Source organism: Chelmon rostratus, chromosome 16 (genome assembly GCF_017976325.1).
Source record: "Chelmon rostratus isolate fCheRos1 chromosome 16, fCheRos1.pri, whole genome shotgun sequence".
NCBI lineage: Eukaryota > Metazoa > Chordata > Actinopteri > Chaetodontiformes > Chaetodontidae > Chelmon > Chelmon rostratus.
The window spans coordinates 7,446,463-7,461,799 of record NC_055673.1 but is presented as its reverse complement, the minus strand read 5'-3'; the positions used below and the strand labels follow the sequence as shown (position 1 = coordinate 7,461,799).

General features: G+C 42.8%; 2 protein-coding genes across 2 annotated transcripts in view; both read right to left on the bottom strand.

The window, feature by feature from the left end:
• The window catches only part of sdc2 (syndecan 2), a 45,341-nt gene extending 42,373 nt beyond the window's left edge, over window positions 1-2,968 (bottom strand). Inside the window, exon 1 of the mRNA XM_041955366.1 lies at window positions 2,534-2,968. Coding sequence (XP_041811300.1) covers window positions 2,534-2,593 — 60 coding nt within the window. The 5' untranslated portion in view covers window positions 2,594-2,968. The remainder of the gene's footprint in view (window positions 1-2,533) is intronic.
• A 4,212-nt stretch (window positions 2,969-7,180) lies between these two features.
• LOC121620006 (protein phosphatase 1 regulatory subunit 36) lies at window positions 7,181-15,160 on the bottom strand. The gene is made up of 11 exons (XM_041955942.1): window positions 15,131-15,160; window positions 14,837-14,901; window positions 14,645-14,728; window positions 14,351-14,487; window positions 14,061-14,130; window positions 13,870-13,968; window positions 13,570-13,707; window positions 12,203-12,245; window positions 11,312-11,541; window positions 8,489-8,689; window positions 7,181-7,334 (listed from the first exon to the last, which is right to left on the bottom strand). Exons 1-11 carry the CDS (start codon window positions 15,158-15,160, stop codon window positions 7,181-7,183), a joined length of 1,251 nt encoding a protein of 416 aa, XP_041811876.1.
• Window positions 15,161-15,337: the final 177 nt, after the last annotated feature.

Here is a 15,337-nt window from a genome sequence, read left to right as displayed (position 1 = left end):
TCAGAACCCCTCTGTAAATCACGGATGTAAAGGGAGGTGAACAACACCCACGCTTCCCACCAAAACATGACACAAATTACAGACCACAACATCTGCTGAGTGGCGTGCACTGAAAGGCGGTGGGGCGGGCTGAGCGCACACGGCCAAAACTCTTCCTCCTCGCCCAGGAGAGCTGTTGGACGCAGAGGAGTGGAAAACGTCGCTGTCTGGGAGAAGAGCTGCAGGAGATAGCAGACCGTTCCACACTGGCTGTGTTGACCTCGTCTAATGAGAGACGTGGTGGGAGCTCAGCAGCACGGCTACACGTTCTGCAAAAACAGCATTTTCCTTCAGCGAGAGGCTTCAGCATGAGCAGAGACCTCACGTGTTGCTTCACTGTCAGAGCATTACAAGCTATTTAACTCTTTTTCACGATCGTACAGTTCCATACAGTTCTGTTCTCTGGTTCAGTGATGCAATAATCAGTTTCTGAAAGCGAGCGGCGGCGAGTTTTATCTGAAAGTTTTCAAAAGCCGCTGAGAGTTGTGCTACTGCACCCCTGTGATGTGACGGCGTAATTAAAGCACAGACAGATGTGCCTGAAGCAGGTTATCAACCACTTGTCAACACCAGCGCCAATATAGAGAATCGATGTCACATGTCAAGTTCCAGTGGGGCCTTCAGGGGACACAAATAAAGGGTAGGCAGATATTGATCAGGTTAAAGTGTGTGTGTGTGTGTGTGTGTGTGTGTGTGTGTGTGTACGACTGTGTAAAGTCATCTAGATCCTGATGGCCGAGCATGCCAAACCTGCCATATTCTTGTAATGGATTAGCTCATGTTTGCCAAAATAAGGTGGAAGTTACACTCAAAGTTAAAGGAAGTTGGGACGCTGTGTCATACAAATAAAAACAGAGCGCAATCATTTGCAAACAAACTGGTTACCAGTAACAGCCCTTGTAGTAACATCCTTTATCCAATCATGTGTTCACAAAGTGGTGAACCTCGCTCCATCCTCGCTTATGAACGACTGAGCCTTTCCAGGATGCTCCTTTCAGACCCAATCATGATACTATCACCTGTTACCAATCAACCTGTTTACCTGTGGAATGATCCAAGCAGGTGTTTTTGGAGCGTTCCACAACGTTCCCAGTCTGTTGTTGCTCCTGTCACAACTTGTTTAAACATGTTGCTGCATCAGATTCAGAATAAGCAGATATTTATAAAAATCAGTGCAGCTGATGAGGTCAAACATTAAATATATTGTCTTTGCGCTGTTTTCAATGGAGTCTGTGTCTAAAAGGATTATCATATTCTGTTATTTATGTGTTAAACAGCGTCCCAGCTCTTTTGGAATCAGGGTTGTATACGGGGTAAACACTGTAATACATGCAAAAAAAAAAAAAAAAAAAAAAAAGATGAACTCCTGAGGATGACCTCATGCAAAACAATGAGTCATTAAAACAACACTGTCTGAATCAGCTAATTGGACAACAGAGGAGGAGGCACCGTGCCAAGCGACAAGTCACAACCCACAGAGAAACAACAGGAGGGGACAATAATGACAGGGGCTGCGCATGAGAGTGCCAAAATCTGTCATTCCTACAACCCGGCCAATTTGCAGGGTGATGCACACTCAGCCAGGAGGCACGACACTGACTTGAACCTGAAAATGGATCGAGGAATCAACAGGGATGAGCAGCAATGTGGGGTTTGCAACTAGACTGTAAACAGGGAAATGAATGCTTGCAAGTTCAGCATGACTCAGGTGAGATTTATTCATTTAAATGCCACAACCATTCAACGATTGCCACCGACAAAGAGGAGGAAAACAAAGATCTGTCTGTCTACAGAGCTGGAAGGCTCCAGTAATGATGACATTTACTCAATAAGGCATCCATTTCAGTGAGCGTGGACCTGCACGGCTGCCACAGGACTCAGCATCATAACAGAAAAATCACTGTTATACTGCTAAAATGCTCTTATAGAGGGGCTCAGCGTGGTGATCAAATCCTTCATTTCAGGTGTTATTTAGTCTATAACTTTCCCATTTCATGTAAAATCTCCAAACTACAAAATCCGTCCGCACTGGTTGTGCGATTACTTCACAGCTGTGAAAGAGACATTTAAGCAGCAAACTTCAATACCGCAGGTCCCTTTAAAGCTCTGTGCTCCATCTTCCATCAAATAAATAAATGAGATGAACACCTACAGGCGTGCAGTGAGATTAGCACATTGACCTCTGCAGGCTCCATCCGAACTCGTCATGCACATCTCAGTGTCTTAGATGATATGAAAGAAACCTGCTGCTGGCCAAGTCTGTGTGCTGAGGCCTGTCTGCTCTGTGCGGACAAACAGTCTGACTTCTCAAAACTACGAATCAAATGTTTCTCACATCTTTCCATCATTTTACAGCACTGAAAAAAGGCACATGTAAATCAGCAAATGCTCTGAGGGTTTTCTCAAACAAACACAAAAGAGCAGCAGCGACTGCTCCGCACCCAGGTCGCTTTTCACCCGCACAGATGTAACGTTTAAGTTCCCAAAAACTTACCGTTTCCCCGGAGAGGAAGACGGTCAGCCCGAGGGTCAAAATTATCCAAACGTTCCTCATTATTCCTCTTTATTAATTAAAAGCGAGCTGTTAGGAGCGAAATGTCAAATCTTCCCCCTCTTCTTCTTCGTCGTCTTCTTCTTTCTCCCTCTCGCACCCCTCGCTCCAACTCCTGCCGCTTCTCTCTCTCAGGAGTGGGATCCCACCGGATACGTGTTGCGTTTTTGGTTATTCCTCCCCCTCCTCTCTTTCCAGGCACTTCTTCTTCTTCTTCTTTTCTCTCTCTCTCTCGCGCGCGCTATGTCTTAAATCTGACAAAATATTTCTTTCTATATGCGAACGAGCACGGTTTTTAACTGCGAAAGTCCCCCCGCGCGCCCTGTGACGGTGAAATCCGCACGAGACACCTAGCTCGCTCTCCTCTCTCTCCGCGGCGCTCGCTTGAAATGACGAGGACAAAGTGCGGAGAGAGGCACGAGCGCGGCCGACGCGCTCCTGAGCGCGTGCGCTCCGCTCGGCCGTGTCACCGCGAGACGGAGGGAGAACTTGCGACAAAGTAGCCGAAAAAAAAAGAAGGCGAATAAAAGACGGCTAACAAAACGAACAAATGTTTACGCGCAGTCACTTCTAACAAGAATTAACTGATTATCGTGTTTTTTGCCCCTCAGGGGATGTCGGATAACAAAGCGCGTGAGGAAAAAAAAGCCATAGAGCTAATGGAGCCATTTATCTCCACGTCTAGATAACGATCATTAATTGCTCCCTAATGAGGATTCCACGATTTCGGTCAGTGCGCTAAATTACAATCAAGCCTGGTGTTTATTATGCGGCGGTGACATTATGAACACATCTGATTAGTCGTGCTGTGTTTCAGTATGAGGAAAACAATGCACCGCTCTTCATATATGCGTAAAAGACTGAGCATCCTGCTAAAAACACACGAAACAATAGAGGTGGAATATAAGCAGTAAAAAGAGTTGGATCAGTTTTATGACCAGTCCCGCTGAATTCAGCCATTTATGGGCGAAGTCTCCCCCTGCTGGTAGAAATTAAGAACTCTACCCACAATCGACAGAATAGTAAACGTTTTAAACATGTTCAATTCTGCAAACTCTGTGCTGGAAGATTTATATTCAGGCCTGTGTTTGCAAGATTAGTTTCATTTAGTTCCCCGCCTGTAAAACCTGATTTGCAAATTCGTGCCTTCAGTCAAATGTTTGTGAGTTTCTGCTCACCTTTAACCTCTGTTCCATCACAGTTTGAAGTGTTTTCAAGTCAATGATTTGGCAATTTTAACCGGTTCTTAAATGTCCTACCCCAGTGGTGGACTCGGGCTGTCTGAGGGTCAAGGGTGAGGAAGACAAAAAGGGCACCAGCTGCATGCGCTGCACTGTTTTGTTGACTGGAATGGCTCCCTACAGGTCACTTTGTCAGGTTTATTCCACCCATGATCCAAACTCAGAGGTGTTTCAATTATTTTGCCTAATGTGACCTTTGTTTCAGCACTGTGATATAGCAGTATGTTGCTGTAGAATTACTGTCTTGAACTGTGATTGTACAAGTAAAATACCCATCAAATTGCCATGGTGTACAGGTACGTTGCTATGGAATTGCAGTATAAACTGGAAAAGCTTTATAAAGCTCAGTGTACAAAAAGTCTGCAAGCATGCACGCACACACCTATTCATCCTTGACTTTGTTAAGTGAAGCATGCAAACACAGACCTGAATATACAAACGTATATGTATAAGTTGATTACGGTTAAAAAAAAAAAAATTTCAAGCACATCCTTTTAAATATCTCATTATAATCACTTAAGATCTAATCTAGACAATTAGATGGAACAGAACTTGCAATGCACTTAAAAATGTGTGCAACTAATGCCTGATTAGAGAGGCAATTTTGTAATTATTCAGTTAATTTTAAAAGGTGTGATTTTTCCACGCAGCAGCCTTCACTTGCCAGCACAATCTTCCACCTCGCAGTCAAATTTGCAAATCGCTAAAATCCATTAAGAACAGTGGAAAACAGCAATTTTCAGAAGCTTTTGGAGACCACTAATCCCACCTGATAATAGTCTGCCCCTTGTGCACAGTAAACACACTCTCCTGTTGACAAGTAGTGCCAAAAGAAATTCCTTTTGCCCATTTTTGCCACATATATATTGCAAGTTAGTTCTGCAGACCTAGTATGTGTTTGTTAGTCTTACTCGCCTCGGCGCCTGATGTAAATATACGCTGCAATAGCTGCAGTCTGCTGAGTTCAGTCACATAATATCACACCCTTGACACAGTTAAACCAATTCACCTTTAACACTCAGATGGAAAGAGATGCGATTCAGATTATAAAGCTTTTTCTAATTAGTGCCACCGCCGGATCTCTCATTTCAAAAAAGAAAAGCTTGCAGGAATTTTGAAAGGCGACTTCAATCATTCTGACGACTGATTAACAAGAATATTTCTGTGCATCTTTCACGTGGAGAGTCCGCTTCAGTTCGGCTTATCCTTTGCTGAACTGTGATTCTCACAGCCGAGAGGGAGCGCAGTCAATCGATGGTGACACTGACTGACTTCCTCGCCGCTGCCGGCTTTAATGTTTTCAAACACAGCATTTAAACTACAAGGACAAAATCAGGTGGCAACATCAGCTCTCATCACAACCGTCTATTGAGAGTTTAGTGGAATTAAATCCTGATGAGGAGAAGAGTAGTGCATCTCCTTTTACACCGCTGATGATTTGAGAAAGTACAACTAGAATTACACAATTTTAAATACACAAACATATCTTAAAAGGTAACTCCAGACTAGTTTGACATGTTGAGAAATATTCTCTTACTTGCCGAGAGTTAGATGAGGAGATGGATACCACTCCTGCAGCCGTTTGGTAGATAGGTAGCTGTTAGTGATCATCTTAGCTTAGCATTAAGACTGAAAACAGGGGAAACAGTTACCTGGCTCGTCCATGGGTAAAACATCTGCTTATTTCTTGCGCTTCTGAAGCTCACCTCACAAGTTATATCTTGTTTTTTTTTTTAATCCATACTAAAAACAAAGTGTGAAAAGGCTGTTTTATGGGAGATCATGTGCAGGACTTTTTCTTAGCCCCAAGTTTCCCTGCTGGTTGCCTGGAAACTGGTTCAAGCCGGTGTTGCACTGAGGCCCCTTTAAACATCAGATTATCATTTTTACACTTCTAGTCATAATGTGAGCTTTAGAGGTGCTGATAGGTGGATTTTGTTACCCCTGGATAGAGCCAAGCTGGCTGCTTCCAGTCCTTATGCTAACACAAGCTAACCGGCGCGAGCGACATATCTACCACACACACTTCAGAGTGGCATCGATCGTCTTGTTTAACTCCCAGCAAGAAAGCAAATACGTGTACATTGTTGAACTATTTCTTGAAGGTGTTAGTCAAGATTACAGCCAGTCTTTTCCTGTAATGTATATTGATTACGGATGTAGTTTCTGCTCCAGCGCCACTGTAGCACCTCTTTGATTATCCAGTCAGGCCTGGGAACAGGACGTGTTAACTGATAAGGAAGGTTTCACTCCGTCGAGTATCTGACTGCTTGCCTGGTGTTAGCCACACTGCACCGGAGGAGGGAGACTGGAGAAAGTGAGAGTTGCCATCAGGGGATGAAGACAAGACGGCAGAAGAAGAGGGGGTCCCACTGGATCTGAACACTCAGATCCTCTAATCTATAAACAACAAGTGATACCAGCCAGATCAGAACAGGGGAGCACTTGACTTAATCGTTCTGGGTGTGGAACAGAGTAAATTTAAACCAAGAACACTTTAAATTTTTTTAAGTAATTTAAAATATCTCTTGTGACCCATCCCCCGTCCAAATGCTCAAGCTTACCAGGCCTCCTCCTCCTCCTGCTCCTCCTCCTCAGAGGGCTTAACTCTACTCCTGGTGTCCCAGATTATGCAGCCAATTAGGGCGAAGGCAAAGCCCCTTCTGCTACCAATCCTGGCTAGAGAGGCGTGTGAGAATGTGTGTGTGTGTGTGTGTGTGGCACCAGTTCACGTTACTGTCAGCCTGTTGTGAGGCAGCACAAGGACACAGAATGACTCAGTGGTCCGAAGGGAGGTCTTCAATGATCTTAAAAAAAAGTGAACTGATCAGGGTGACAAAAAATGTCTGTGTGAAGACTGTATAATTTAATTTACCTAATACATATTATCCAATGTGCATTATGCATGCAATGTGCTGGACCTGCTTCATTTTCATATGTGAACTGAATATTTTTCAGACTCTATAGGAAGTGCAGCCCTTCAAAGTCGTAATGGATTTCATTATATTTTATTCAACAGCACCACCAGCTGGCAAATGAGACACTGATTTAAATTCAGAAGCAAACCCAACAAATATGGTGTGTGTGATGACAGCCCAGGGAGGCGCTCTTGAAAATGAGCCACACATGAGCAGAGCAGAATGAAAACTCTTTTTGACCCTGTGGGCTGTGCTGAGGAATGCACTTGCACGTGCAATGTCGGTATTATGCCAATGAAAATGCACACTTTCACATACATGCATGCAAGTCATTCAGCGTCTGAGGCCACTGTCTCAGTGATAGCTGCAGAGAGAGGGGTCGTGTGGGTGGTGACTGTTCACTTGGGTCCCATGAAGGACGAGCTGCTACCTCAACCACAGAAGCCAGGATGACCCTCACTGTTGTTCTTAACATCGCTCCCTGGTTCACGGTCGTCATCATCTTCTCTGTTGCTTTTCTGTTCTCCATAGGGTATCAGAGTACTGCGGCAGAACTGTCTCAATGGCTTGCCAAGAATCCCAAAGCTGATTTTAATAAATAAATGACGAGAGAGAGAAGGTGGGGGAAGACAGATTCATTCCTTCTATGCTATCCTGGCGCAAAAACACAAACACAACATGTCTACATACGCGGTAAGTTGTACCCCATGAATCATGCTACTCTTTCAGCTGCTTAAATCTGTTTAGATGGCGATAAAGATTGTCATCACATATAAAATCTGACATTTGGTTAAAACCAGACACAGTGTTCTTTAATACAATATGAGCACTGGGGAATTCTGATAATAGAGTCATGAGGGGATGAGGGCATGACTGCACATAATCACAACAGGATTCAGTTTTTCAAACTAGTTCCCAGTTTCCCGGAAAGGTTTTGTATTGAAGCAAATAATAAAAAAATGACTACTCATTAATGCTAAAAGTCCTTTAAACTATATTTTAGCAGCATTCAAATATATCTTTAAAGCCTCACTATGTCTTCACATTAAGTCCCTGTAACACTGCAGTACCCGATGCACTGAAAATTTAGTACCTCACCCTGCAGCTCCATGGAGCTTTCATGGTTTTGGTTTTTCAGCTTCACATAGAGAGTAGATGGTATGGCAGACTCTCCCCACATATAATAGAACTATTGGCAGCCCCTCCAGCAATCAAGTTCTGACCAGCACATAGTGGGTCATAGTCAGATACAAACCCAGACATGTTTCTTGGGAGTTGGTGGACCAGAAATTAAATGGCAAAAACACAACACGAATAGGGGGCTCATGTGACTCTGAGACCCCATTTACACCTGGTATTAAAATACAATCTATATCTGGATACGTTACCCGGTTAACAGTTGGATGCAGAAGACATCTTAATAGCAAATGTAAATGTAAATGGGGTCTGTGTCTGCTGGCGGACTAAGTGAGTACAGTACCTGCTTGCTAATATGTTCATTATAAACATATGAGAAGATCATAGTTTATCGTTGGTGTGTTTCAGTTTGTTTTGGAATATATCTGCCCCCTAGTGGTGACAAGTCACTATTTGTCCCAGACTATTTTTGGCATGTGCGCACATGTAAAAGTTATTTTGGGGGTGGCAGAAAGTGAAACAAATACATCATACCCTAAATCAAAACTCAGTGCATCCTCCTGAGTGTTATATGTGACATAACAAATGATGTTTTACACCACCTGACACTGGCCAGCTGTTGGTTGAGCTCCTCCATCAGGGCCTCGGTGTCGCAGAGCTCGGCCTGCAGCGGGCTCTGTCTCCTGGCCCGGCCGCCGCGGAACAGATGGGGTGACCGTTCTTTGGGCGAGGGCAGCAGAGACACCATCAGTGGGGATCGCTGATTAACTATACTGCTGAGGGACGGGCGCTTCTGGGACGCTCTGAGGGAAAAGCCAGAGGAGCAGGCATTTTTAAAGATGTAATTAATTTATTGTGTATCAACACCTTATGGAAGCATGCAAATGTAAAAAAGAGAGACAAAGATGTGGTTGCAAAAATCTGGGAATATTCAAGGTGGAAACTTTCCAATGGGAATTAACAGGAATTTAGTGGAATTAACAGGAATCAAGGGGAAATATGGGAGTTATTTAAGTGTGCATTTTATCATATCATTAGCAGACATAATTGGCAACCCCATAACAGAAATAAAAAATTAGTTGAGTTGATTTTAATTAAATGGCTTGAAACAGATTAATTAAAACTCAGTTAGCATGCTCAACCAAGCGACATCCCATAGCTAGCTAGCTTTCAAAAACTAGCAGAGGATGCTAAGTTCTAAACCCTGTAGTTTGCTTTAGGCCACTATCTGCTGGTCTACTGAAATATGGTATAAAATATTAAAAAATTATAAAAAATATAATACTCCAGTATTATATACAAGGAGCTTAATTTCCCTGGGGAATTTTCTGGAAGTTTACCAACACTTTACAATCTTAGACACAGAGAGCAACGAGTGTGAACAAACTTTCACTGTACATCTTTTACACCATTAATGAAACCAAATGTTATAATACTAAAGATCTGTCTATATATTCATACATGCACAGACGACAGCTGTGAAAGCATTTTGAAAATGAGACGTTCCTCACATATTCCATGTTACCATACATATATAGCACTCATGGGGGAAAACTAAAACAAATATTCAGAACTAATTAATGAGGAAAGCTGCTATTGTAGCCAAATTCTCAAGATCCAGCTGCTATTCCAGAAGAAACACAAAAAATATATAATCTAATGGATTTTCATCGCAGTCTTTTCAGTGTCTGCGAGACAGCTGGAAGCTGCGCTGAAGCTCGTCCAAATCATGTCATGTACATCCACCCTCAGGAGGAGAGTGAGCTTCAAGCCCAGCTTTTGATTGTTTGGTCTCAACCTGACAGCAGGAAGGAGCGCTGGGCCTCAGACGGCTCACACAACTGCCAATCCTGTGTCAGACACAGCAGCGCAACATAAAACCAGCTGTCAGACTGTCCCTGCTATCGGACAAAGCTGAGAATCTGTCTCCGTCAATCATATTCCAGTTAGAGGTCTGACGTGACATCCATCAGACACAGACAACTCACTGCCGGGGCTATTAAGTTATTTGCCCTATAAAATGTCAAATCAGAGTGAGACTGGTTAAACACATTAATGGTGAGTCAATAGATAATATTAAAGTAAGAAACATACTCACTGAATTTAGTTTGTAATAACAGTAAATGAGAGGCAAAGTAAATCCATCCATTATCTATACACCGCTGAATCCTTTGCAGGGTCACGGGGGGGCTGGAGCCTATCCCAGCCATCTCTTGGGCGAAGGCAGGGGACACCCTGGGCAGGTCGCCAGTCTACCACAGGGCTACATATACAGACAAACCACCATGCACACACTCATTCACACCTACGGACAATTTAGAATTACCAATTAACCTGAGCATGTTTTTGGACTGTGGGAGGAAGCCGGAGAACCTGGTGAAAACCCACGCTGCACAGAGAACATGCAAACTCCACACAGAAAGATCCCGGATCGAACCAGGGACCTTCTAGCTGTGAGGCGACGCTGCTAACCACCGAGCCACCGTGCAGCCCAGGCAAAGTAAATATTCAGAAAAAATTATGAAAATGTGACTCCGAAGGTTAACTAAATTTTACTAAGTTTACCCTCTCAAACTGGCCTGCAGTGATGGAAGAAGTACTCAGATCCTTTACTGAAGTACTTATAATACAAAAGTCCAAAAAGGAAAAGTACTCATTGTGTAGTAAAATGCTCCCTGTCAGAGTTTTACTATTATACCTGACGATTATGTATGAATATTACTGCTGTGTTAATGTGTGTTGCATTTTACAATGATGCAGATGTTTAAGGTTGAGCTAATTCTAACTACTTTATATACTGTTGGCTAGTTTAATCTACAACAGTGCATTATAATTCTATAACATCAGCATATGTTTGGAGCGTCATCCTGTGGGAACCACGTATCTTTGAATGTTTTCAGCTTTGTGTCGAAGCATTTTCCAGCTAATCCAAAGGGCTTTCGAAATAGTTTATTTATCTTAAGAAGTAGGAGAATTTTCTCAATTCATAAAGGAACACTTCAGAATAAAAGTCACCAAATTTGGAGATACATGGTTTTCACTGGACAAGAAGGGTATGATTAATCTAAAAAATAACTAAAGCTGTCAGACAAACGTAGTGTAGAAAAGGTATAATATTTGTCTTGGAGATGTAGTGGAGCAGAAGAATAGGGTTGCATAAAATGGAATTTTTTGAGTAAAGTACAAGTACCTTGAGTTTAAATAAATTTAATAAGTTGCAGTCATTCCATCACTGCTCGCCTGTGGGGAGAATTTCCTTATGAGCAATCAAAAATGTACAAGAGATGTTCATAGAGATATAAACTCTAATAGAAGTGAAATGAAGAGGCAAAACATCAGTGAAAATGTCTTCTTCTCTTTAAACATACATACAGTGAAGGTGACGACCGCCACCTCAACCCAGCCTTCACTTCACTTCGTCGTACCTGTGCCTGAAGGTGCCGTTACATCCCGTCTCCTTGGGGTCGGCTTCTCCCGTCATCACTGAACCATTAACGGTAGCGAAGGTCATTCCTGAGTCCCCATCAGTCCTGCTCCTCAATGCCGTGTTGAAGGTGTCGGAGTACAAAAGGCGACCCACCTCCTCTTGGATGTCCCGCAGGTCCTTCCTCTCAAACGTCACCCAGGCCACATAGCAGAAGAAGCTGTACAAGCACTAGAAAGAGAGTGAAGAGGGTCACCTGGGGTCATTTATACTCATTTCTTTCCTGAATTCATTTGACAGACACTCATCTATGTTATTCATGGATTCATTGAGTGAACATTCACCATGCCTGCCTTCTGACTAAAAACCGCAACGGCCACTTATTCTTCTGTGTTTTTAAAAAGGTCACCGCAGCTTTTTCTGTCCAAAAAAAGGTCACATACAGAGCAGGCAATAAGCTGCTGCTGTTAGCGTGATATTTCTCTCCCCGTCCACCCACCTGGCTAAATACTGAATAGAGCCTGTCAAAGCAAAGCACCTGTGTTGCGTCAACATCTCCAACCACTAACTAATTCATTAAGGCCACCAGGCATAACCAGCACTCAATGTCGTTCTGTTCTGCTTACCGCCGTCTGTATTCACAGATGGTGAACTGGCCTTCACTCTGACAGCTGAAGACTCAATTTTTCTCTGTGCAAATGAGGCAATATAGTTTTGAATGTTTCAACTTGCTGGATTTGCATGAAAATACATTTCAGGTCAGCTACGAGTCAAATTTATGAAGTCTTAAAAAATGAGGGGTTTGGTGAGGGGACAGATTCGGATCACCAACCAGTTCCTAACATTCATAACAAGCTTAAAAACATTTATGTAGGCTTGTTGTTGCACCTACCGCATGCAGCAGCCATTCTGTACTGTTTGATGACATCCGACCCCTGGAAAAACACATAAGGGGTTGGTGCGTTGTGGCAAACTGTGATTGGTTGACTTCTACTTATGGATGACATGGTAAGTTTAGTCCTGGCTCTAACGTTTTAGTTCAGAATCTGTGAGTTGCCAGATTATACATCAATCATCTTATATTTCAACAGTAAGTAGTTTTAGTGAGACCAAAACCTTTTCAAGCGAGGCCAGAGAACAGCATCTAAAGTCAGATACAACCAGTGTGCCAGACAGCGTGCCCACAGCTGATCACACACAGGCCAGAAATCAAGAAATAAAACCAGTAAAAAAAGAATTGCAAGAGTCTGATAATAAAGCTCCAGAACAAATGAAAGAATCTCGCATGAGACCTTATATGCAGTTCAGTTCAAAAGGTCAGCTGTTCCTAAATCCAGGCCTGTATTTAAGGTTCAGTATAGGATGGGTTCACATTTCTTCCAGTCTGAGCTAAAACATGCATGTACTTTGTGTTGAACAGTTTTTTGGTCGCTGTGGTTCTTCCTGTCCATACCAGCCCTACAGAGATCCCTTCCCTAAGTGATTGCAGCGCAAGTGGTGGGGTACAAAACCCACAGCTCTCCTTTGGTGTAGAAATAAGTTGCTTCAGCAGTCTGTGTTGCCAAATCAAGAGTGTATCTGTGAAATTTGTAGTCTTTTTAGGATCAAATTTCCTCTTTTTCTTATTGTCCCTTCAGACTCCTGAAGTCTCACATTATCTTGAGCTTAAATACTTTTTGGATTCTGTCCACAATCTCTGACATTGGATTTGCTTCAGGAAGGGATCTCCTCAGGGACAGTATGGACAGGAGGAACAATTCCTACATCCAAAAACTGAGACAATTTACATAAGTGACTGTTGCATTATGGCACACTTGAAAAAATGTGACCCTATTCTGATGGCTATTATTTTGTGCTATAGTGACATTTAAATGAGAGAAGTGATGTGATGTGCAGTAGCTTTGACAGCAGAGCTTATTTTGTGAATATCAGAAGATGTTTTTCATTTCCTGTTGATGAAGTCTGTAAATTAACATTTGCTCCATTAGTAAAAATACATTTCACTGGCAGGTAAAACAACAGGCCTAATCTAATTCATCTAAATCCTGCATTTTTATGGGATTTCCCACATAAATGTAATCTGGCTAAATGTTTCTCAGTGGCTTCCAAGACAACATCCGCTACTGCTATTCAATGGTACCCAGGGGGTATTTTGAAAAGGTACGACGAGTGATGCATCTTGGTAACTAGACGACTTATTGCAAAAGGAATCATACTTGCTCCCTCTAACACCTGTTCTGAATCTGAACAAATACTCACTTATGATATGTGTGTTGGTGCTGTTCTATCTTCAGGTCCATGATGAGGCTGAAGTAGCAGACAGCCAGCTTCTTTTGAGCTATCTCCTTTTTGGCCAAAGCCTCCGCCATCATCCGGTGCTCTGTGATGATGTCTACACTAGCACGTTGGTTTTAGAAGATGGAAAAATATAAGAAACAGAGCACACTGACACGGGTGGATAAAGAAAAAAACATAGAAATTAAGTGATAAAAAAATACAATAAAAGCAATAATCACCAGCATGTAAGACACATGTTAGCAACATTCTTAGCATACTTACACCATTAAAAGCTTTGGTTTATTCTCCAGAGACTTGTGTTCAAAGAAACAAGACAGGTAAAGGAGAAGGGCGGTCAGGACTTCATCAAGCTCTTTACTCCTGGACACAGACAGCGAGTGGTTTATCTCGTCATACAATGTGTGCAACAGTGCAAAACTGTCTGTGTGAAATCATGTCTTTGTGTTCCTTACTTCAGCAAAGCCAAGAAGCAGAACGGTATGGGAAGCGAATAATTCTCCTGCAGCAGACTGACAGCCACCTCTGGAACAGAGAGCTGTGTCAGGGCAGGGTCAAAGGTCATCAAGCACTCAGGAGTTATAGAAAGACATTTGATTTCTTTCTAATAAAGCACTTTGAGCAACACATAGCAAATTCCTGTTTGTTCAGCAGTAACCAATATTCCTACAGCAGACAGAGAGAAGCAGCTGACTTGAGTCACGCAGTATGATTGCTAGAAGTACAACAACATATTGACACTTGCGTTTAACGTCATCGGTGGTGATGCTGTCACCTGGCCTCTTCATCACCGAGGACCTGTATGCGTTCAGATGAGCAGGGCTCAGGCTTTTTCTAGTGCTTTGGCGCCCTCTATGGTTCGACGTGCATATCTCAGCCAACCTGAGGAAACAGCAGTGATGTGATGTGCAGAATATCATGCATACATAACAAAACGAGGCGACTACAGGGCTACATTTATTCTGCCTTTTTACAAACATGAGCACAGATTAATAATGTGAGCAGATACTTATATGAAGACTTTGTTGAGCAGGCCTACCACTCTGACCGCTGCTGAAGCTCGTTGAAACTGACATCGGTGTGCCTCCTCGTCCTCAAAATACCCTCCTCTGCTGGACCAGAGCTAGAAAAAAAAAGACGGGAGGCGTCGGCGATATTACAGTTCGACGAAGTCTCGTGACTGCTAGCAGGTATAGCATGCTAGTAATTTAGCCCAGCTAATCACCCTCACCTGGAAAACTCCACAGTTCGAGCTTCATCATTCCAAACCCACCGGCCTGGAGGCGGGACACACACCTGAAAGGTATTCTATTCATGTCAGACATACTTTTAACCAATTGTAAAAAATCATCATTAACGTTGCTAATAAGACACTCGGCCATTTAAAACGGCTAATGAAGTTAGAATAGCAGCACAAACTCTGGTAGAATTGTGAACAGTAAAGTTATGAATGGTACCGAACTTTTTGAGACACATAACGTCTTTAAAACACTTGAAATCGTCTGTTTTTAATGTGGTAACCTACGTTTCTCGGCTCCTCGGGATATTTCGGCATTTCTGTGATCCAAACTTGCCACAGGTTGGCTCGCGCTCCTTCCGCTTTGCCTGTCGCTAATGTTTGGGCACTGTATCCAGGCAACAGCCAATAGGGAAGAAGAAGGCCAATGACGCTTACACCTTATACAGTGCTTGAGATTTTTTGATGAAGTTGATGTACAGCACATCTACTTTA